The sequence below is a fragment of the Neolamprologus multifasciatus genome, chromosome 9 (genome assembly GCF_963576455.1).
Source record: "Neolamprologus multifasciatus chromosome 9, fNeoMul1.2, whole genome shotgun sequence".
NCBI lineage: Eukaryota > Metazoa > Chordata > Actinopteri > Cichliformes > Cichlidae > Neolamprologus > Neolamprologus multifasciatus.
This window is the reverse complement of record NC_140447.1, coordinates 22,684,211-22,707,890: the sequence shown is the minus strand read 5'-3', so window position 1 is coordinate 22,707,890 and position 23,680 is coordinate 22,684,211. Positions and strand designations below refer to the sequence as shown.

Genomic DNA, 23,680 nt, shown 5'->3' with positions numbered 1-23,680 from the left:
CGAATTATATATTTACACAACTTGGGAAGGTCTCATGGAGCCAAGTATGTAAGTGCAAGTTATTTGGATGTGTCACCACTTTGCCGAAGTCTGGAAGAAGACCCAAACCATCATCCTTAGATAAGAGGAAACTGGTTGGGATGTACAGGAACAACCCATGAACCATCAAAGCACAAGTCTGCCATGAACTGGGAACTGCTGGAATACCAGCGTCACTGTCCAACCAAGAAAGAAGCCCCTGTTCCAAAATCATCACCCTCAAACTTGGCTGAAATTTGCAGCTGCCCTCATGAACAAGCCAAATGACTTCTGGAGAAAGGTTTTCAGATAAAGCAAAGATGGAGCTATTTGTCCACAATGGCAAGAATGTATGTTTGGAGGATTAAAGGTGAGGCTTGTTGAGCATGGTGGTGGTAACATCATGCTCCGGGGCTGTTTTGCTACCGGTTGTACTGGATGTTGGGAGTAGTACTACCTCCAAATTCTTCAACTTCACCCCAAAAGGCAGTTAAACAGTTGAAACTTGGACACTGTTGAGTGAACCACACATAAAAACTGGTTCTGCAATGGATAAAGCAGGCTAACATTAAGCTTCTGGAATAGCCTCCCCAGCCTCAACACTATTAAAATGTGTGGGCTATTTTTACAAGCCAGGTCTGTGCCAGAAAAGCAATCAATTTAAATGAACCAATTCTGCCAAGAAGAGCAAAGTCAAGCTAACTTTATTCATAAAGAACTTTAAAACAGCAAGTACTGACCAAAGGGACAATTAAAAATCAGCTCTCACACTCTTGCCAATGAAAAGAGACGAGTTTTAAGAAGAGGAGAGTGAAGAAGCCTGTCTAAGATCCACCACTGTCACAGGCAAAAGCTCTGTTCCTTCCATCTCAAATCAAGGGCTCAAAAATATTTAATAACACCTTTTCTGCATGTATTAAAACAATACAGCTTTCTTTGTGTTAATGTAAAGAAGTCCAGGTAACAATGGACCACAATCACCCATTTGACTTAATATAAAACAAAAAGTGAGTCACAGGAGGACATTTCTTCTCATCTTTCTCATCCGTTGAGGAGCTGAAATCTTATATCAAGCAAGAACTTGAAAACTTTTAACTAAAATGTTAGAATAAGACACAATGTGACTTTTTTGCAGCTTGTTGTTGGCAACACATTCAAAATGAGCCAATTTATTTAAAACAAACAAACAAACTTCTAGGTTGATATTTTGTCCTTGCAACATTTTTCATTTTTTAACACAAGCTTTAACTAATTCTGCGTTCTGATTTATTCGTATCTTGAACTGCATCCCAGCTTTTCTCATCAAATAAAAATATTTCAAAGCCCCCAAATTACCATAACAATAACTGTAGATATGAATCATAATCATTAATAATTATTCTGCGTAGGCATATCAGAGACCCAGAAACCGTCATCACTGTTTTCCAGCAGTAGACTGTGTTACCTAATGCAGGCTCAGCACATTAAAAGACTAATCAATCATTCACCGCTCATGTCAGGCCAGCTGAAAACTGTTGGCTAGTTTAGTTTCTGGAGTAAAGGCCTCTTGGGTTTGTCTTTTTTGCCCACCTTAATCTCTTCCTTTTGTTGGTCAGTCTGGTTGGGCTTTGTCTTTTTAAATATGCCAGTGACTGCATGCATTTTGAAGGTAGCACTTAACAAAGTCAGTTGTGTACTTCTGTAGGGCCTGTTTGTGTTGTTCTGTGAAGCTGGAATAGCCTCTTTCTTAAAAACACTCTGACAACTTCCAGAACAGTTCTCTTATCTGAATTATCTATAACTTAAAGGGACACGACAACATCTTATCTGCATTCAGGACATGCTTGAAAATGCAGTAATTTTCAGAACAATTAAATCTTCATAAGGAACTGTCATGGTCCCCTCGTCCTCCTGTGCCAACCTACATTTCTGTCTATCTCGCTCTGTGCACATGGGGGTGTGTGTTTGTAATTCTGCTTGTCGGCTTCAGAGGCTGAGCCTTCTTGTGTGTCCTCTGCTGGCAGGCCACACCTGCAAGCTGTTGAGCAATCACTCACCTGTGTGCAATCCGATGATTACTCAGCGACCACTTAAGGTGGAACAGTTCCCAGAAGAAATTGCTGGAGTGTTGCACTTGCTGTGGTAGTGGGAGCACATGAGGCGCAGCATCGGCGGTGTGTTTGATTCTGTGAGAAATTCAGCTTTATCTTTGGGCTTAAATGATTCTCTGCTGTGCAGATACTCCCTCGCCACGTGCAGGGGAAGTCTGTGTGGGAGAAAGACTCCGGATATCACCCACCTGCTTCACTCAGAAAGAAGACACCAAACAATTGACTTTTTGTGAGTTCAATAAACCTGTTAAACGTTTACTTCTGTATTTGAGTCCAGATCTGGTTTGGTCCTTGACAAAAACACACACTTTTATTTTGTCCAAATTATTATTCTGGAAGAAGAAAAAATACAAAATGTTATCCATTGTGATGTAGTCTCAGTGGAATCATAGCACTACTTGTTTCATTATTTTATTTTATAATTACTATTATGTGGATACAGTACAGCAATAATATAAACATTTTTTTATATAATAGAAACCAACCAATACAAGTTATTAGAACCAAAGACATTATAAGAAAGAGACATGATACCCAAGAAGGAAGGACAGAAGGAAAATACAGCAAGGAGTTGGCATTGAAATTTGGTGGAGGGAAGAAAGCTTTTAAACCTTACCGTAGAACAAAATCATCAAACTTGTTCAAATTTTATTCCAGATATGCAGATTTTATGTTCTGTTAACCAACTGAATTAAAGCTAATTTGGACGGCGTTCAAAATAATTGCCAAATATTTAACCCGAGCTTTTACCGAGATAGCAGTATTGAGACTTGCTTCTAGAGGACAGGCCTCTGTTTTATGGGTTGCAGACAGTGCAAGTAAGGGTACAGCAAATAAAAGCTGCACTGGACAAACTTTGTTGGGTGACCAGATCCCACCAAATTAAATGTCGAGCCCTGAGTTTGTTTAAATCATGACATTTTGATATACCTAACTTTAAGGGGGAAAAAAGAGGTAAACTATTGTGGTTACAGGTCCTACATCACTCAAATGAAGGACAAATAAAAACAATTAAAGCGTTTTTTCCAACTATTGTGATGCCACACTCCACCCTGCTTTCCTATTGGCCTGTTTGTGTGGCTGGTCTAATCTGCAGAGGTGGTGTGGCTCATTTCCAGTTAGTGAAAATGGTTAAACCAGGGCTCGGTGAGCCATCGTTCTTTATAAACACCCTCAGTGCTCAGATGCTGCGTGACTCCGGTTTAAGCTCTTTCCTTGCTTCTGGATAACATGTGCTGACATATGAGCCCAGCTCTGCTTTTTATAATTAGGGGAACGGTGGTAAATCTTCCCAGGAGTGAACGCTCTACCCAAATTACTCTAAGAGTACACTGATGACCCATCGAGGAAATCGCAAAAGACACTATCTAAAGACCATGCAGCATTCAACAAAACAACAATAGAGTTTTATTCAAGAATAAGAAAGAGACTGGGTATCCATGGGAAAGTCCAAAGGAGAAAACCACTGCTGACCAAAAAAGAACACAAGAGTCATTTCACATTTTCCAAAAAATATGTGGACTGACAAGGCAAAAGCTGAACCTTTTACAAGGTTTTCACCCCGTTGCATCTGGAGTAAAACTAACACAGCATTTCATTAAAAGAAATTCATACCAACAGTCAAACGTGGTGGTGGCAGTGTGATGGTCTGGGACTCCTTGCTTTGGCATGACCTTAAACAGGCTGTTCATGCTGGAAAACCTTCCATTGTAGATAAATTAAAACAATTCTGCAAAAAAGAGTTACCCCTCCTTATCTCTGTGATCTGCTTCATATCACCACAGTTTACCGCTCTCTCAGATCTTCATCTGCCACACCTGCTCGCCTTATCACTATGGGGCACAGAGCTTTCAGTTGCTCTGCTCCTCGGCTCTGGAACTCACTTCCTTCAGCCCTAAGAAATATAGATTCCCTTACCTTGTTTAAGTCACAATTTAAAACCTACTTGTTTAAACTGGCTTACTCTCTTTAATACAGATTTTGCTTGCTGTCAAATCGTGTTTTTTGTTGGGGGTTTTTATTTTTATTTATTGTGGTTGTATTTTGCTGGTTTCTGTATTTTAATTTATTATAATCTATTTTAATCTACTGTTTTATTGATTTCTTTTCTCTTTGTAAGGTGACCTTGAGATTAAGAAAGGCACCCTCAAATAAAATTTATTATTATTATTAATATTATTATTATTATTATTACAAAATCCCTCCACAGTGATGTGAAAGACTCACTGCAAACTCTTAATTGCAGTTCTTGCTGCCAGTGGTGGTGGCCAAGTAGGTTATGGATAGCTTTTTTCTATTAATAATAAATCAATACAATTTTACTTTTAAAACTGCGTTTTGTTTGATCTTAAACGTTCCTATGGGCAAGTTGCAGGGCAAGTAGGTGGCGCTAATTCACTTTGCTGCTGTTAACCGCGAAGAAGAAGAAAGCGGAAGCGAGGAGAAGTGCTTCCGGTTGACGGTACAGATTTGTCAAATAGCCTCTGCATGGCATGGTTGACAGGATAGCTAACGATTCAGGCAGAGGACCGGAGTGAACCTTTTTTTTTTAGTCAGCTTGTAACAGAAGTTAAGCAGTGAAAGGACTCCAGAGTAACTCCATCTCCTCTGCTCGCTTCACCCGCTGTCCTCTCGGTCTGAGTGCTTATTTTCACGTTTGTCATTGCTCGGTTGTCTGACTGAAGCTAGTTAACGCTGCTCTTTGAAAATGGCGGATGTACCGACTGAGAAGAGCCTGGACGATTTCTTTGCCAAGAGGGATAAAAAGAAGAAGAAAGAGAAGGGGAAGGGGAAGGAGTCCGCCGCGGGGCCCACATCGGCGGTACTGAAGAAGACCAAGAAGGAGAAGGAGAAATCGACTAAAAACGAGAACCAGGACGCTCAGATCGATAAGGTAACCGGCGCTGCTCTGCGATAACTTTTCACATCGCTACCACACACCGGTGTCCGGCCGGGTGTTTGCTCCCGGATCAGAATTAGAGCCTCTGGAAGAGAAGCCCTGCTTGGCGGCAGCCTTTTCCTCCCCCTGCCTACGTTGTTTTATGAAGTCGGGGTAATAACGTGAGTGTATTTTCTAGGATGAAGGAAGGAAAGCCGGCATATGGTTTCCAGTGGCACAACAATGTGCCACGACGCACGTTTTGAGCTTTTTTTTCACGATCTCTGACTTCGAGTGCGATCTTTTAAATATGTTCTGACTTATAAGATTAGATGTAAACATTTTAAATCCACATGTTAATCATGTGCCGACAGGAGGTAAAGCTGTCAGCCCCCCTCTTTGTATCCTGGTTTCTCCACAAGGCCGAGCCGCCATTTGTTATAAGTTGTTAGCAGATCAGCAGCTTTTTAGCACTTAATAATGTCAGAATATGATCAGGTGACACAGCTGCGTTATCGATTAGCTTAGACGACTTGTCACACACACAATGATGACTGGACTACAGTGATCTTAGAGCGCTGTTAAAGTGTGATTTCACTGTGAGGTGCACGAATTAATGTTTTCCTCTGCCTAGGAGGACGAGGAGTGGAAAGAATTTGAGCACAAAGAAGTGGACTACAGTGGGCTTCGACTCCAGGCTTTGCAGATAAGGTGAGGTTAAAACATGTTTGGTTAAGCTGTGCTTCAGCAGAAGCTTGCAGGAGATAACGCTCCCATACAGATGTTTTTGGGACAGAGGGTGGAAAGAGAAGTCAAATTTTCAAACAGCAGTGCGTCCTTCCTATTTTCAATGAATTAATTCATGGATTAAATGCTGAGAAACACAAGTTGACCCCCTCAGCTGACCCACAACTGGTGCAGGAGATGACTGCCCCTCCCTAAACCTGGTTGAGCTGGAGATTTCTTCCTATTAAAAGGGGGATTTTCTCCCCACTGTCGCCAACTGCTTACTCGTCTGATTGTTGTTTTTCTATGTATTATTGTAGGGTCTGTACTTTACATTATAAAACCCCTTAAAACAGCCGTTTTGGGGGTTTTGCTGCTATATAAATAAAACATAGTTTAATTGAACTTATAATAAATTGCCTCTGTAGAACAGAGATGTCATACTATTTTATTTCTAAGCCACAAATAGCTGAGTTTGATTTAAAATAGTTCAGACATTTCATAATAACTGTTAGTTCATAAAATGGATGTTAAAACATTATGTCCTAAGAAAAATTAGTGCCGTTTCAACATTCAGTCAAATGTTATTACAGAAAAATGCTACTGTGATAACACCAAGAAATCCATTAGAAACTCGTTACCTTGAGTTTGTTCTGCAGGTGAAAACAGAAATATTGTGTTAAACTGTCAAAAATGTCCAATTTTGCTTTAAAATAAATAAAAACAAAAATAAATCTGTGACAGATGAAGAGCCGAATCTGTTACTCATATACATTGGTGTAGTATAGCAGGCCGTGGCTGGTAGTAAAACCAATTCTGATTCAGACCTCTGGCTCAGGTTAAATCATCACTTTGGATCACAACGAGATGTAAAGGCAACATCTGACGACTTCACCTGTACCCTCAATGGCGAGTTTTGACACCTCAGTATGTATCTCCAAAAGCTGATTCTGTTCATCTGAACGCTGTCCAGATGAACAGAATCAACTTTTGGAGATTTACTTACCTGGATGATTGAGCATGCATCAAGACCTCAGTATATATTGTTAAAGGCATGGTTTGACGACCATTAGAATTGTTTTCGGGTCTTTTCAGGGGTAACTGCATAGACAGAGACCACGCTCAAGAGAGCCTCAAGGTTTTCTCCTAGAACACTTTCAAGGAGTAAAGAGTTAAGGCATCCTGCGGGGTGGACTGCACCCCTGCCGGGCTGTTTCTGGGCTCCGAGCCTCGGTTTTGTTTTTTTTTAAGAGTTTCTGTTCTGAACCTCCACAGTATAAATAATTTGAACCCTTGAGTGAATAAATAAAAGAACAGTTGTTTTAGCTGTGAGGTTAAACAGAGGGAGTGGTGAAAGAAATGCTAATCAGCTGACATGCGCCACTGTCAGTGGCTGATTAGAAACAGAACAAACACACAAAAAAAACCTCTCCACTGCCATCCTGATTGTTATTTATTGTTGCCGACTTAGAATGTCATAATCGGACTTCCCTAAAATAGGATGGACGAATTTGTCCACACACAAACAGTTCCAAACATTTCACAAGGTGCAACTTTAACCTCAAGATCCAAAAATCATGCCCAATTTAAGTTGACCTTAAAAGGGGATAGCAGGCAATGTCCTTGTGCACCTCTGGACCTCTTCCAGTGTTCCTGCTATTTTTAGATCATTCCCTGGAAGTCCTGTTCTTGCAGGAATGCACACTATGTCTCCTCCACTGTATTAAAACAGCAACTGTTAATCTTCTGTTTCATTTTGAGGAAGAAGACAAAGTCTGGTGAGTAGAGTTGGTCGTAAGCAGTGATTGGGTTGATCCTACTTCACAGAACAGGCATCCGATGTAACGCTTTTGGGCCTGGGCACGGTCGACACTACCAGCTAACGCTGGAGGTTGCTTGTTGATATGTAGCTGGAGGTCCAGCATCACCAGCGATTAAATATGACAGGTCAGTTTGACACAGAGGTGGAGGTTTTTTGCACACTGAAGGGTCCAAGCCAGATGGCCCAGAACAGGACTTTCACAGAGTGATCAAGAAGTATCAATATCCATAGTATTAAAACAGTGTGGAGGTGCACTGCAGTGGGGATGGAAGCCAAATTTAGAGTCTTTGGCTCTGAACCCAAAACTCTAAATCAGCCATGTTTGAATGCTGTCATTCTGGTGATGGAAATAAAAGGAAGCATCTTTGTTTTGCTGTGTAGTAAATGTACAGGGACACACAGGACATGGAGGTTTCTGTCCTAACCTTAGCTGAGTAACTCTGAAGATCAGCTTTGATGCATTCAGTTATATCAGCAGCTGGGCACGTGTTCACCTCTGCTTTACTGCCTCCTGGTTGTTTGTAGTGACGAGAAAGAGGAAGAGGAGTACGAGAAGGAGGAGGTTGGTGAGGATGGAGAGATCATTCTCGTCAGTGGAGAACGAGGTGAAAAAGGTCCCTGGAACAAGTCTGGTGCCGCGCCTCCTCCTGCTCCTGTGGGTGAGTAAACCGATGTAAAATCGACCTTTTTTCTTCCTGGGGGGCCTGAGGGCCTTTATTTGTTAAGGAAACCCTCAAAACCTTTTTTGTTTCAGTCATTTAAAATCAGCTTTTCCATTGTTTTTTGAGCAGCACAGTTAATTTTTTTTTTTTTTTTTTGATGCATTTTATTTCAGCAGTAGAGAATGTAGAGGTACCTGAGGCGAAGCCCGCTGGTGTATATCGTCCTCCGGGAGCTCGACTTACCACCACCAAACGAGGCCCCAGCCAGGGCCCTCCTGAAATCTTCAGTGACACACAGTTCCCCTCTCTACTAGCCACCGCCAAGCACGTTGAGACACGCAAGTAAGCAGAGTTTACAGGAAAACAGTTATAATAACGTATCTGGATGAGCCTAAGGCAGAAATATTCGTCAGCTCTGGGAACTGTTTGGCGATTCTTTGTAGATCACTTATTTCACTCTCGCATCTGTGTTAGGGTTGACTTGTGCCGTGCTAGTTTTGCGTGGCAGTGTATTCTTGTCTCACAATGATGTTAGCGCTGTAGTCGTCACATCCTTATTTTCTCCTGTTTGTGCTGTAGCATCTAGCCTTTGTGTGCCACATAATCAATTTTTGTTAACAGTAGTTGTTTTGATTTTCTGGCTTTATTTTATTTGTAATTTATATTTCCAATATGGTATTTAAATATGTACTAAACTTTGTTCTTAGGCTTGTTATCATTGTCCTGATGCTTTAATTATTGGACACATGGCCTCATGTTTAAAATACTCTGATATTTAGACAATTTCATGGTTACTCCCAGTCTGAAAAACAAGCCCAAATCATCACCCCTTCACCACTGTGCTTGACAGTTACAGTGAGCCATTTGTGCTGATTAGCCAAATGTGGCTCTGTGCACTTTGTCATAACAACATTGTTCCAGAAGTCTTGTGGTTTGTTCACTTGCAACCTTCCAAACAAACCAAACGTGTTCAGTCTTTGTGCTCTCATGAACTTTGACTTTTAACATGCTAAGTGAGGCCTGTAGTAGGGCTGTTCGATATAACGATATATATCGGATGACGATATAAAAACGTCTATCGTTTCATTTTACGCTATCGTTTGTTTCGTGGTGTCGCAAAACAAACTGTTTACAGCAATATTTTTTTCATCATTTTGATGGTCACTGTAGTGGCTATATTAATTTCTTAAAGTTCTCTCTTTCTCCTATATTTTATATAACCACACTACGGACGGACAAGAGCCTGTTTTTATGCGTTGTGGTTAGCAACAGCGACGGTAACAGGATCGCGTGTCCGCTTGTTTATGTTCCACGTAAACCTTTCACAATAAAGCTCAAGATCCTGTTGAGGCTTTTCAAAATAAACTGAATCACGTGAAAGAGCAGATTATTTACCAATGAGAAGTGAAAAAGAGCCGCCAGATGCTAAAAAAATAAACCTTAGAGTCAAACGTTAGAACAGGCTTTTCCCCGCAGCACGCCGTGTAATAAATACTCACAAAGAAAACGGCGGCCGTTACAACTTATGTCTAAAAATGTATAGTTTCATGCATCGGTTTAAACACTCGACTCCAGCTACATGACGCACAGCTGGAAACACTTCCCGCAAGTCGAGCTGCCCGAGATTCACAGAATTTACAGAAAATGTTACATTTGTGTGATTTATATCGTTATCGGACGATAGAATTATAGAATTCTTATATCTGGATATGAGATTTTGGTCATATCGCACAGCCCTAGCCTGTAGAGTCTGAGGTGTTGTGTCCTTTTTTTGCAATTTCTGACCTTTGAGTGAAAAGTTGCCATATTAGCAACTGAATATTTTCCAATTGTTAATAATCATTCTAACTGCAGAGTGATGGACTTCATATGGTTCGTAAATAGCCGTGTAAACCTTCCCAGATTGATGGGCAGCAACAGTTGCTTCTCTGAGATAATTGCTGATGTCTTTCCTCCTTGGCTTTGTGTTAACACACGCCTGAATGCTCCAGACCAGCAAACTGCCAAAGCTTCTCATGTTATAGAGGTGCTCACACTTACTGATGATCAGTTGATCAAAGTCATTTGATTAGCAGCAGCCGGCTGCTACTGATCTTCTTGATAGCTACGAAAGTAGTAAGGGGGGACTTAGTTTTTCACTGGACATAAAGCGTCTAAAGGCTCAGTTATGCAGGAATGATTATGCTATGGTGCCACCATAATTACAGTAGGTAATGTTGTCTCATCTCTGCTTTCGCTCCTTGAATGACCTGATGTTTGTGTTTCAGGGACAGAGAAATGGAGAAGACCTTCGAGGTTGTGAAACACAGGAACCGTGGCAGAGAGGAGACCGGTGGCGCTTCTATGCAGCACTTGCAGCTCGACAACCAGTACGCCATCCTGGGGGATAAGTAGAGCGGCGTCCCTCTGTCCCCTGGCCCCTCCAGCACGGTCCTGCCCAGCCCCTTTGAAGGAAGCTGATCCCAAAGCTGTGTGGACTGCAGTCCTGACAGAGCTCACGGTGCCACCATCACCACACACAACACACAGCCCCATATACACACACACACAACACCCCACCACTGCAGCACATACAGTGACACGCCCTTTAAAAAGATCAGTAAACATACTTCACATACATTTGGTTGGCAAAACTGAAGGACTGCATCTGAAGGGGCTGAAAGAGGGAACCACCGAAACGGAATTAGGAAATACACCCAAACGTACGACACTGCAGCAGCAACAAAAAGGCGACACAGGTGTCCTTTGTGGATTGTACTCAGAGCAGCAGTTGTGTGGCGCAACTTCTCTCTGGACTTGCTTTGAGAAAAGCCACAGAGGATCGAAGATGACTTTAGGCAAGATGATTTTACAAACTTATGTGAGAATATCTATTTTTTTGCAAGATCGCTATAACCCGCGGTTATTTTGAGGTGTATTTTTGTTCTTTTTTTCTTGAGTTGCGGTTGGGACTTTGAGAGCGGGGATACTACCTCAGCAGCATAGCTGGTGGTGACCATGTGGACTGAGCTTCTTCTTCTTCTTTTTTTTTTTTTTTTTCTTTTTTTTTCCTACCCTTACTGTGGTGGAGATGGGAAGCGGGGAGGGGCGATCACCAACCTCCCCCCACCCCCTTCCTCTCCCTCTGCTTACAAGCTGACCATCAGGCTCTTTAATTTAGAAACTTGAAACATTGTTCTTTTTCTTCTTCTCTTTTCCTTTTAAATTCACGATGACAACACTCTGCAGAGAGCAATGGACAAGAAGCGATAGGTTGCGGTCCTCATTTAGATGTTTCTTTATAAAGTGGCCTTACTGGTAGAGAGAAACTGCATTGTCATCTGAAGTGAAGTGCTGTCTCAACGGGCTGTTGCCTGCCTCCGGATCTCACCACTTTGCTAAAAAAAAAAAGACAAAAAACATGCAAAAGAAAAACAAACTCAAGAATGTAGTGCTGTTTTAGTTTGCCTGATGATTACAACTACTAACTGTCTTTCATATCCACTGTTTGATTCTGCTGCCCTTTTTCTCATTGAGCATCAGACGAGTCATTAAAGCTTGTTTCTAATCTGAAACCAGCCTTTTGGTAACAAATGCTTTCCTGTGGTCTGAGTGATTGGAAACCACTTTCAAATGCTGATTTCTTGATGTTTGACCATACTGACTAAACCCCCCGATTTTTAAGGCTTTTGTGTTTTTTCCTCACAGGTAATCCAAAAATCGCAGTCCTCATGTAAAACAGGTAGCTTGTGCAGCTGTGCGACACCCAGTTAATATCCAGTGGGCTTTAAAGCAGTGTGTTTAGAAACATAAAGAAATGAAGTTATGTTGTGTATGTTCTTCCCATGAATATGTTAGGGAGCATTGATACCTGCTGGGACATCCTGCTGGGTAATATTTGTGATGAAAAAGACCCTCGACACAGAAAAAAATAAAGTGATCCTTGTGAATTTAGTCTTGTCTGAATCCTTGAAGCTGTAAACGCCTGACTTGTGTTAATCTGATGTCCCCACGATTATTGATTCCTATGTTGTCTCATTTTGTCAGAGTAGATGTTTTTTGTCCAGACACAAAAGTTCCAGCTCTTGGGTGAAAAACACATTTTAAATGACCTTATACATGCATAACAACAAATAAGAGAAACGTCTTCTTTTTTTAAAATACAGCCTTTTAATGTTTATTCAGAGACTGCAGTAAAGCTAACAGAAAATTGGTGGTCTGTCTCTGGGAGGTTTCATGTTTTCATCTTTTTAGCGTCTCTTGGATACGTCTTCTTTCGCTGTTGCTTCCAATGACATGTTGTGATGAACAGTCTATAAAGTATACAGAGGAAAAAATAAATAAATAAAATGATTTCAGTTAATTGCCACACGGTCTCAGCTGTCTTGTCCATGTTATTTCAGATTAAATGCTGTTGTAAGTCCTCATGAAATCTGTGCTGATGGTGTGTTACCTCTGTTGAAGGAGTAGAATTACTTCTAAAGGGGATGCACGATCCTATGAGGAAACGCCTCATAGGATCGTGCATCGGCTGACAGCCAAATGACTCAACTGACTTTCAAATTTTAAAAGAACCCACCCAACACCAAACACACTCAGGGTCTGGCTTGTATGTCTGGATTTGACATACAACTCGAACATTTTACTCCCAATTCTCCTCCCACAGAGGTTGATTATCTTTTTAATACTTTTACATCTGCGCTGCGTATGACTCTGAAAGAAAAAAATAAAATGAAGCAAAACCTTAAATCGGACATACTTGACTCCCTAGTATAACTCTTAAATTTGCATTTTAAAGCAGATGACTCGTAAGCTGCTGTGGAACTGGCATGTCATTAATTTGTTTTATTTGTATTTTTGTAAAAAGCCCTGTAAAGCTAGAACATCTTACTACTCATCACCGATTGAAGAATCTAAAAACAACTCTGAGCGAAGCATTCATTTAACCTTAACTATTAATGACTTGATGAATTTATTTGCAAATAAAATTTTAAAAGAAAATGTTTATAGAAAAAAATATTTATAACCTCAGTCTCTAGAAGTAACATTATCTACAGCTACTTTTAATACCATTAATATTTATTTAGTCTATTTCTCCAATTGATCTGAGTTAACTTCAATAATTACTTCCTCCAAACCATTAATGTGTCTTTTAGACCTAATTCCTACAAGACTCCGCAAAGAAGTCCTGCCATTAATTAATGCTTCAATCTTAAATATGATCAACCTATCTCTAATAATTAGTTATGTACCACAAGCCTTCAAGCTCACAGTAATTAAGCCACTACTTAAAAAGCCATCACTTGCCTCAGCTGTTTTAGGTAATTATAGGCCAATCTCCAACCTTCCTTTCATATCAAAAATCCTTGAAAGAGTAGTTGTCAAACAGCTAACAGATCATCTGCAGAGGAATGGCTTATTTGAAGAGTTTCAGTCAGGTTTCAGAGTTCATCACAGCACAGAAACAGCTTTAGTGAAGGTTACAAATGATCTTCTTATGGCCTCTGACAGTGGACTCATCTCTGTGCTTGTCCTGCTAGACCTTAGTGCAGCGTTCGATACTGTTGACCATAATATCCTATTAGAGTGATTAGAACATGCAGTCGGTATTACAGGTACTGTGCTGCAGTGCTTTGTATCATATCTATCTAATAGGCTCAAATTTGTTCATGTAAATGAGGAGTCCTCTTCACACACTAAGGTCAATTATGGAGTACCACAGGGTTCCCTGCGCGGACCATTTCTGTTTACCATTTACATGCTTCCCTTAGGCAGCAGCATCTGAAGGCATAGCATACATTTTCACTTCTATCCAGGTGACACCCAACTTTATTTATCCCTGAAGCCACGTAACACACACCAATTAGTTAAACTGCAGGAATTTCTATTAATGTAACATAACAGAAAGATCTGGATGTCCTCTAATTTCCTGCTTCTAAATCCAGTTAAAACACACGTTATTGTAACTTTCTGGTTATGGTATCTAACCAGAAAGTTACTCTGGATAGTATTACTTTGGCCTCCAGTAACATTGTGAGGATTCATATAGTTAGGGCTGGATCAGATAACCCTGAATCCTCTTTAAGTTACCCTAGGCTGCTGGGGGTCTTCCAATGATGCATTGAGTTTTCTTTTTCACTTACCTTGTGTTTTATACACCACTCTGCATTTAGTCTTTAGTTATTACTAATCTCTGGCTCTGTTCCACGGCATATTTTTGTCCTGTCTTCCTCCCCTACACTCCATACTTGTGGCAGCAGATGTCCACCCCTTCCCAATCCTGGGTATGTCGGAGGTTCCTCCCTTTTAAAGGGGAGTTTTTTTCTTACCACTGTTGCCAAAGTACTCACTCACCTGATTGTCTGATGACCAGATGTTCTCACCAGATTTTTTGTTTTTTTCTGTTTTTTCTGTATTATTCTAGGGTCTTTACAGTATAAAGTGCCATCGGGGAACTGCTGTAATTTGGCACTAAATAACAGAAAAATAATTAAAACTGAATTTGGTGAGAGTAGGTGTTTTTTTGTTGTCGTTTCATCTCTTAAGTAACAAATAGATTTTAAATGACCTTACAAAGCATAATAACAAATAAGAGAAACTTTTTAATTATAGGTTTCTAATGTGTATTCAGAGAAGACTATACCATCAGTCGAACGGTGTCTTTCTTTGGAAGTTTTTAGAGCACGTTTGGTGCGTCTTCTTTCACTGTTGGTTCAACTGTTGCTTCCACTGTATTGTTGTGATGAATGGCCTATATATACAGGAAGAAAATTTTTAAAAAATTATTTGCCGTACGTTCTCAGCTGTCTTGTCAGTGTTATTTCAGATTAAATGTTGTTGTAAGACATTATGAAAGCTGTGTTGAAGGTGTTTTACCTGTGTAGCATTTCCAGGTGATGAACGAGTATTATTAGAGGATAGAGAATGCCAGATAGAGGTGAGTAAGGTGGGTCTTCTCTGAAATGCATTGGATTACATTAGTTACAGGCTTTTAAACTTAACCTTTCCCCCAACATCTAAATATAATCTAATCTACAAATAGTTTTACACATCATCAAACCAAGAAATGCAAGATGTCAAGTTTTGTAATATTTTAACAATTCGTCAGGCTACCTTTGGTAATCTTTACTTAAACCAATAAACATGAAAATATAAAACATTAGAAATACTGGTTGATGTTTCTGGTGTTTTATTAATGTAGTACTTACGGTAGGTGTAGCTCTAGCTGAATGCTAGAATGACAAAGAACAACTTTAAGTCTTCTTAAAATAAACCATTTGATGTTTAAGAAGAAGAAACATTTTAATAAAACGAAACAAAAAAAGTAATTATGGAAGCTGCACAAAAAAAGGTGGAAATAAAAAGATTTCATATTTTCTCTCTTTCTGGACATTGATGACACTGAAGTTGGAAATGTAAGTTGTAAAAACTAAAGGGACTAAGATTTAATATTCAAATAGCTATAGCCTATGTTTTTCATGATCTGTATATGACCTATATAAAATTACACCATCCATGTCAAATAATAAATTAAGATGACTTTAAGCTGCAAAAAAATTTTTGTGCTGAGTTTATCTACTTTTGTTTTGCTCATTTTAGAGGCTGTGATTGGGTGATGTTGTTTCTTAAAGATTGGATTAAGATGTAATGACAAGTGTTTGTATTTACTACTGGATAAAACTTAAAAACAGAATAATGTTAGACAGATCCAAAATTCAGTGCTAGAGGGTTTTTTTTCCCTCAGTGCTGAAAGGTCATTGACATTTCAAAGCAAACAAAGCAGCATGAATCACTCCAGCTGATTCTTGGTGAAAAAATATATTTAATTCAAACTTATGTTTACATCTGGAGTCAAATTTACCAGTTAAACAATAGCTTTACAAAACTACAAAAATATAAAATGACATCTAAATATTTATGAAGACTATTTTTTGCTATTGGCTCAGTGAGACCATTAGTTCCTTTCAACCATTTAAATTTCTTCCTTTCAGTAAATCCATGAAGATCAAACAGGGATATGAATGTTCTTACCGAAGCTGTGAGAATAAATCCCACCAAACAGAGCAGTGCGAGTCCTCTCATCGTGGATGTGATCAGCGTCCCGTCTGCACACAGACCTCCTGTTTTATAATGCAAGTGTTTGTAGGTGGAGACTCTTTCAGCTCTTGTTTAACATCAAAGTTCAACTTTGTTAGCAAATGTAAATATGTTTGCACTCACAAAGTCTGCTTTATTCTTCAGAAAACAACATTTTTTATTAATGTAATTCAGGCCCTTTTTACTTACTGTTTCTTTCTTTCGTTTTATTTATTTATTTATTTATTTTTGCTTCTTTCTTAAGTGTTATGTTTGGTTAAAAATGCTCATTTTATTAATTTTATTCATTTTTTTTAATCCATTTTATTAATGATTTTCTGAACTGGAATAAGCCAAATGTAAACTAATAGTGTTAAAAAAAGACCAAAACCAGCTTTGGTCTTTGTTCAGACGGGTGTTGTCATAACTGTCATGTCGAGTTAGTTTGTATTGGGCTGAATTTGCAGGTTCTCACCTCTAAAACCAAAATGTAGAGGTCTGGGCATTCCTCTCTACACTGCACCGCATACAGTTGTTAAGTTTGTGTTTAGGAGTTTTGCCTCCTAAACAAAACTTTACATTGGAGAGATCAAACAGCTATTTCATAAACGCATGGCACAACACAGAAGAGCCACCTCCATGGGACAAGACTCGGCTGTCCATCTGCATCTAAAGGACAAAGGTCATTCTTTTGAGGATGCCAGTGTTCATATTTTGGACAGAGAGGACAGACGGTTTGAAAGAGGAGTGAAAGAAGCCATCTATGTCCACTGTGAGCGACCATCTTTGAACAGAGGCGGTGGTTTACGACACCAACTGTCTGCCATCTATAATCCAGTTTTGAGATCCCTTCCCAGACATCTTAACGCCCACTCACATCCTGGGCCATCTGACCTCAGGAAATCACATAGGGTGCGGCAATGGGTTCACTATGGGTTCACCCGAAACCTTGGCTGATTGTGACTTGGCTGATGCTCAGCTCAGCAGGGGTGGGTCTAAAAGGGTGGCATGGGGTGGCACCGCCCTTTCTAGACCGTACTGTCAATCACTCCGCAGAATCACCGTCGCGTTTTGACAACACCGGTGATTGGATCTGCACGTTTCTGCAAGTAATATGCAGAAAAAACACTCTTACATTTAAAATGACTTTTAAAGCTATGAGCTAATATTGATTTTAAAATGTGTAGCTGTTACATTACTGCGTGTGACTAGCTTACTTTATTTTTGATTTGTAATTGTCTAACTGTTAATAGGTTAAATTTGTATGTTCCTTTATGTAAAGCTTGTGGTTTGTGAGGGAACAAAGCACTGTAATCAAAGTATCTGCATTTCAAAGTCTAAACATTACAAGCTGAGGACATTAAATTTGAGAGCACACATGTTTATTTAGTTTATTCAGAGAAGACGGTAACACCAGCAGAATCACGGTCGTCTGTCTCTGTGAAGATTCACACTTCAACATTTTTAGCATCACACGTCTTCTTTCACTGTTGCTGCAGCTGTATTGTTGTGATGAACCTATAAAGTGTAAAGAGAAAATAAAAGGATTTCAATAAATTGCCACATATTCTCTGTTCTCTCATCAGTGCTATTCCAGATTAAATGCTGTTGTCCGACATTATAAAAGCTGTGCTGATGGTGTTTTACCTCTGTGGCATTTCCAGCATGAGTAGAATTATTTGGATGCAAGGTCTCGTTCTGAAATGTGTTGGATTACATTAGTTACAGATCTTTAAACTCAATTAATGAAATATGACTTGCTCAAATGATTTTATATATCATTGGTGTATGAACATATTTAAAGAAAGGGCAGTGCTAATTAAAATTGTTCTCCATTTTTTTAAAGTCATGTTACTGTACAGCTCTGTTGCTCCTGGGACTGTCAGCTTTATTGTTCTTATGTTTTTCTCTGAGTGACACTACACTGATAATAAAAACTATTCAAATGGGGGTTTTTTTACTGAACAAAAACTTTACAGAGTCTAGAAACTGTAGCTCGACTCGTGGTGGCTGTAGCTCAGGAGGTAGAGCAGGTCATCGGCTAACTGAGAGTGGATTGAGAGTCTATCTTAGCTGTCATGATGCAAAGGGCAGAGTACGCTCTCAATACATCACCAGCCTGTCACAGACAACCAAACATGCTAGCATTCACACCTATGGCCAAATTAAAATATAAAATTATAAGACATAAATGCTGGTCATGTTTCTGGTGTTGTACCTCTGCAGTACTTACGCTTGTTGGTTCAGTTGGAAAAGAAAGAGGATTTTCAAGAGGGTGCCAGTGTGTGGCCTAAAATAGAAAATATATACAGCAAGCTAATAAGAAGCTTGAGCTTGCTCTTTTACAAAAATCCTTTCAAGTGTGAAAAGAGACAAAAATAATTGCAGGCAGAAGTTGACGCAAAAAAGAAAGAAATTGTAACATTTTGCTTCTTCTTTTTGGATTCTGAGAACTGAAACTGAATATGTAAATTATGAGACAAAGGTCTAAGACTATCTGTAACCTCTGTGTGCAACTGTTTCATTATCTGTACTCTAACTTCGTAAAACTGAATCGTTTCTGTCAAATAATGACTTTACATCATTTTAACACAGACAGAAACATAAATGACACAGTCGCACATGGTAACACAGCCAAAAAAGTCATTATATTTGCTTATGTTTTGATCATTGAGATGCTGTACATAGGTGGGTGATTTTTACAACCAAGCTAAGGTACACAAAATAACTTTTTTATTTACGTCGTGCATAATAGTACTTGTTACAAAGTTACAAAAACACTTTTTGCTTGTGCTTCCTGGGCTTCCTTCATGCAACTGTAATGAAAATGGATCAGTTTTATACATAATGATAATATACAAAACCAAAGTTAAAAGATGGAGGTTTTTAATTATTTTTATTTTATTACCTCAGTGCTGGAAGGTCATTGACATTTCAAAGCAAATAATTAATCAGTAAATCTCAGATAGTCAGCAACAGCACGAGACACATGCCAGCTGATTCGTGGTAAAAAAAAAATCACATTTAAGTCCAACTTGTGTTTAAATCTGAAGTCTAACTTAACTGTTGGACTAACTGTTAGGCAGTAAATCAGTTCATTAAAGGAAGCTCAAACAGGTGCATGATATTTTCTTACCGAAGCTGTGAGAATAAATCCCACCAAACAGAGCAGTGTGAGTCCTCTCATCGTGGATGTGATCGGCCTCCTGTCTGCACACAGACCTCCTGTTTTATAATACACATGTTTGTAGGTGGAGACTCTTTCAGCCCTTGTTTAATATCAAAGTTCAGCTTTGTTTGTTTGTTAGCAAACGTAAATATGTTGGCATTCTTTACTTTTCTTTATTCTCTACAACATTTTGTACTAGTTTAGTTCAGGCCTTTCTTTCTTGTTTATTTCTAAAGTGTTATGTTTGGTGAAAAACATTCATTTTATTAATGAATTTTTGAAATTGAATAATCCAAATATAAACTAATAGTGTTAAAAAGACCAAATCCATCTTTAGTCTTTGTTCAGACAGGTGTTGTCATGTTAGTTTGTCAGGGGCTGAATGTGTAGGTTCTGTGGAGACCTTCAGCTTTCAAACTTCAGTCTTAAAATAAATTATTTAATGACTGACAAGAAGAAACACTCTGTTTTTTTTAAAAGAAGAAATAAATAATTACAGATGGAAGTTAAAATCTGTTTAAAAAATGGAAAAGGAAAAAAAGAGATTTTAAACCTTTTCTTTCTTCATACTGAAAACTGAAACCAAATAAGTGAATTATGAAGATCAAAAAGGGGACAAATATTTAATATTAACAACAGGTTTGTATTTGACATACGTAAAACTGCATCATCCCTGTCAAACAATGACTTGAAATTATTTTAACATGGACAGAAGCACACACTGCAAACCTGCGATGGATGTTAAAGATCAAAAAAAGTTTCAAGAATTGGTAAATTTACAGTTACATATGCAAAAGTCAAAAACATCCATCGGTAATGGGGGACATTTAAAAGCTGATGTGTACCATAAATCAACAAATACAGATCAGTATTTAAGGTTTGAGTCTCATCATCCACTGGAGCACAAACTGGGTGACGCCAGGACGCTACAGCACAGAGCGAACACCATCCCCACAGACACAGCGGTCATGGAGGCAGAAGAACATCATATCAAGAAGGCCCTGAGTAAATGTGGTTATCCCAGATGGGAAGGCACCCGAAGAAAGCTCCAGGCGATCCAGGAGAGGACAACTGCCGCCTAAGCGAAAACCCTTAGTGATCTCTTATGTGTCAGGAGTATCAGAATAGAAATAGAAAAAAAATAGAATATAAAAAAGTTGGTCCACCGAAACATAGTGTACGCTGTTAAGTGCCAGGGGGATTGCCAGGATTTATACATCGGGGAAATCAAACAACCTCTGGTGAAGCAGATGGCACAACACAGAAGAGCCACCTCGTCAGGCCAGGACTCTGCAGTCTATTCACACCTACAGGCCAGTGGACACTCCTTCAAGGATGAGGATGTACACATCCTGGACAGGAAGGAACGTTGGTTTGAGCGCGGAGTCAAGGAGGCCATTTACGTGAAAAGGGAAAGACCATCTCTGAATCGAGGAGGGGGCCTAAGGGTACATCTGTCACCATCTTACAATGCTGTGATTGCAGCCATTCTCCAACTCTCTGTGAATGGTACTCATGGCCATTGATCAGTGGTTGTTGATCAAAGGTCATGAGAATTTGCATATTAAGGATCAAGGAACTGACCTCACAGCCTGTTCATCAGTGGTGCTGGTTTCAGTCATTATGCAAATGTACTGTTTATAAGGTTGAGGAAACCTGCCGTCAGCTGAGACTGAAGAAGTCACTTGGATGAGTGACGAAACGTTTCTCCCACTGAAAACTCTACAGAATCAACCTTTACTTACCTGGATGACTGAGCGTGAAACAAGATAGTCAAAAACGTTATTGTATTTAGTTTTGTTTCGATTATTTTAGATTTTATAATTGTCTGATTTTCACCCCCAAGTTAAGGTACACAACCTTAACTGTCTTAAAAGTTATCATAAACACTTTTTCGCCCTCGCTCTTATATCTTTTTTTTTTTAATTAGCTTATTTGTTGCTGGTGCTTCCTTCAAACTTTTTTTTGTGGATTTGGTGTTTTATGTGTGTTTGGACACGAACATTCAAGATCTTAAATGTGTTTAAAAACACATTTTAAACGATCCTATATGATACATGTTAAACAATAAGAAAATCTTTTTCTCACACCATAATTTTAGTGTTTATTCAGAGAAGACAGTAAGAATCACGGTCATCTGTCTCTGAGAAGATTCGTGTTTCCACATCTTTAGCATCACATGTCTTCTTTCACTGTTGCTGCAGCTGTATTATTGTGTTGAACAACCTATAAAGTGTAAAGAGAAATAAAAAGATTTTAAATAAATTGCCACATATTCTCTGTTCTCTCGTCAGTGCTATTCCAGATTAAATGCTGTCGTCAGACATTATAAAAGCTGTGCTGATGGTGTTTTACCTCTGTGGCATTTCCAGCATAAGTAGAATTATTTGGATGCAAGGTCCCGTTCTGAAATGTGTTGGATTACATCAGTTACAGATCTTTAAACCCAACCCTTCCTCAACATCTAAATAAAATATAACCTGCACAAATAAACAAATAATTTGATACATTTTATCATTTTACACCTTGCAGGACACGCATGGACATATAAATATTGCTTATTTTTGTGGTGTTACTGACATGAGTTGGAGCAGTTGGAAAACTGCCAGTGTTTTCAAGAGGATGCCAGTTGCCAGCTTTCTAAAAATAAAAAAAATTAAACACACACACACATGTATATATAATATTATAATGCTATAATTACTGGTGAATAATGCCACTCGTGTCAACAGGTTGTTTTTTTGTTTTTCTAACTTACATCCGATGATGGTGCTGCGCCTCCTTCATGCAGCTGAAAAGAAAATGGAAAACGCTTTAATAGAATAACAATATACAGATTTTAGTGTTGGAGGTTTTTATTTTTGCCTTTTTCCCCTCAGTGCTGGAAGGTCATTGACATTTCAAAGCAAACAAAGCAGCATTAATCAATTAATCTCAGCGAGTCAGCAGCAAGACACACACTCCAGCTGATTCTTGGTCAAAATAAATAAAGAAATGAAATTAAAAACATACTGGACTAACTAACAACAGTCCTACAATGTTAAAGATGAAATCTAAACATTTATGTAGATTATCACTTGTTATAAGCTCAGTGAGACTGCTAATTCTTTTTAATCATTTAATTTCTTCCTTTCAGGAAATCCATGAACATCAAACAGGTGCAAGATATTTTCTTACCGAAGCTGTGAGAATAAATCCCACCAAACAGAGCAGTGTGAGTCCTCTCATCGTGGATGTGATCAGCCTCCTGTCTGCACACAGACCTCCTGCTTTATAATGCGAGTGTTTGTAGGTGGAGACTCTTTCACTTCAGCGCTTGTTTAACATCAAAGTTCAACTGTGTTTGTTAGCAAATGTAAATATGTTTGCGCTCACAAAGTCTGCATTATTCTTCAGAAAACAACATTTTTAGTTTAATTTAGACTTTTCAACAGCAGTGAAGATTTAAACATCCCCTGTGACACCTGCTGTCCCAGGTGTCATGTTTACAAGAAAAGGCTGATAATATTTATGCATTTTTAAAAATGTATTCTTACTTCCTGATTGCCTCATCCTGTCCTCGTGCACCCAGTCAGTTTATTTTGTATTGAAGGTGTCATTTTGTAAGAGTCAGCAGCTCCCTGTAACAAGCAGGGAGACAGACAACAGACACCTTATATATTCTGCTATAACCCAAAGGTGTCAAAAATAAGGCCCGGGGGCCAGAATCGGCCTGGCAAACACTGCAGAAAATATGAGGAAGTGCATAAATCGTTGGACAGCTTTTCCTGCTGATAACGGCCGTTCATTCTACACCAAATGACAGAAAAGTGTAGACAGTGTTTTTCACTGTCCACCATTATAACAAAAAAGAAAGAAAATTTTCATCTATCAACTGAAACTCTATGTTGTACAAACGTCAGACACTCTGGGCAGTGAGCTGCACCACAACTGTAATTTTACACATTTATCATAGAAACACTGAGATGTGGTGTTGAATTTGCAGATATTTATCTTATTTTACGATATCTCAGGGATTAAATGTGGAGTTAAACACCTTTACACGGACAGAAAGTGGAGTTTCACTCGTCTGGCCGTTAGTGTGAAACGAGTTTGACCTCACTGCTATAACCTCTCTGTACATCTGTTTCATTAGTACTTGACTTATGTAAAACTGCCTAATCCCTGTCAAATGATACATTTTAATCACATTTACATAGACAAAAGTAGAAAGTGGAAACCTGTGATGGATGTTATAGATCATAATGTTTCAAGAACTGG

At 39.0% G+C, this 23,680-nt stretch overlaps 1 protein-coding gene and 1 long non-coding RNA gene across 8 annotated transcripts; one reads left to right on the top strand and one right to left on the bottom strand.

Annotated features, from left to right (window-relative positions):
* The first annotated feature begins 4,551 nt into the window (after positions 1-4,551).
* cdv3 (carnitine deficiency-associated gene expressed in ventricle 3) lies at positions 4,552-12,544 on the top strand. 3 transcript variants are annotated; one of them, XM_085172173.1, is made up of 5 exons: positions 4,552-5,001; positions 5,621-5,697; positions 8,060-8,193; positions 8,373-8,538; positions 10,464-12,544. In XM_085172173.1, exons 1-5 carry the CDS (start codon positions 4,816-4,818, stop codon positions 10,588-10,590), a joined length of 690 nt encoding a protein of 229 aa, XP_085028299.1. In that variant the 5' UTR covers positions 4,552-4,815; the 3' UTR covers positions 10,591-12,544. The 3 variants fall into 3 exon arrangements, with proteins under 3 accessions (XP_085028299.1, XP_085028300.1, XP_085028297.1); XM_085172174.1 differs by having other exon boundaries at positions 4,553-5,001; positions 5,624-5,697; positions 8,370-8,538; XM_085172171.1 differs by having other exon boundaries at positions 4,554-5,001; positions 8,370-8,538.
* Positions 12,323-22,731, bottom strand: LOC146511583 (uncharacterized). Of its 5 annotated transcripts, XR_014876000.1 has the most exons (9): positions 22,598-22,731; positions 22,179-22,211; positions 22,001-22,060; positions 21,776-21,900; positions 19,388-21,646; positions 15,384-15,407; positions 15,052-15,132; positions 14,819-14,926; positions 12,323-12,488 (listed from the first exon to the last, which is right to left on the bottom strand). It is a non-coding gene; the product is annotated as an uncharacterized LOC146511583 (long non-coding RNA). The 5 variants fall into 5 exon arrangements; XR_014876001.1 differs by lacking the exons at positions 19,388-21,646; positions 21,776-21,900; positions 22,001-22,060; positions 22,179-22,211; positions 22,598-22,731 and adding an exon at positions 16,207-16,322; XR_014875999.1 differs by lacking the exons at positions 12,323-12,488; positions 14,819-14,926; positions 15,052-15,132; ... (1 more) ...; positions 19,388-21,646; positions 21,776-21,900 and adding exons at positions 17,607-17,769; positions 17,899-17,949 and having other exon boundaries at positions 22,598-22,730.
* Positions 22,732-23,680: the final 949 nt, after the last annotated feature.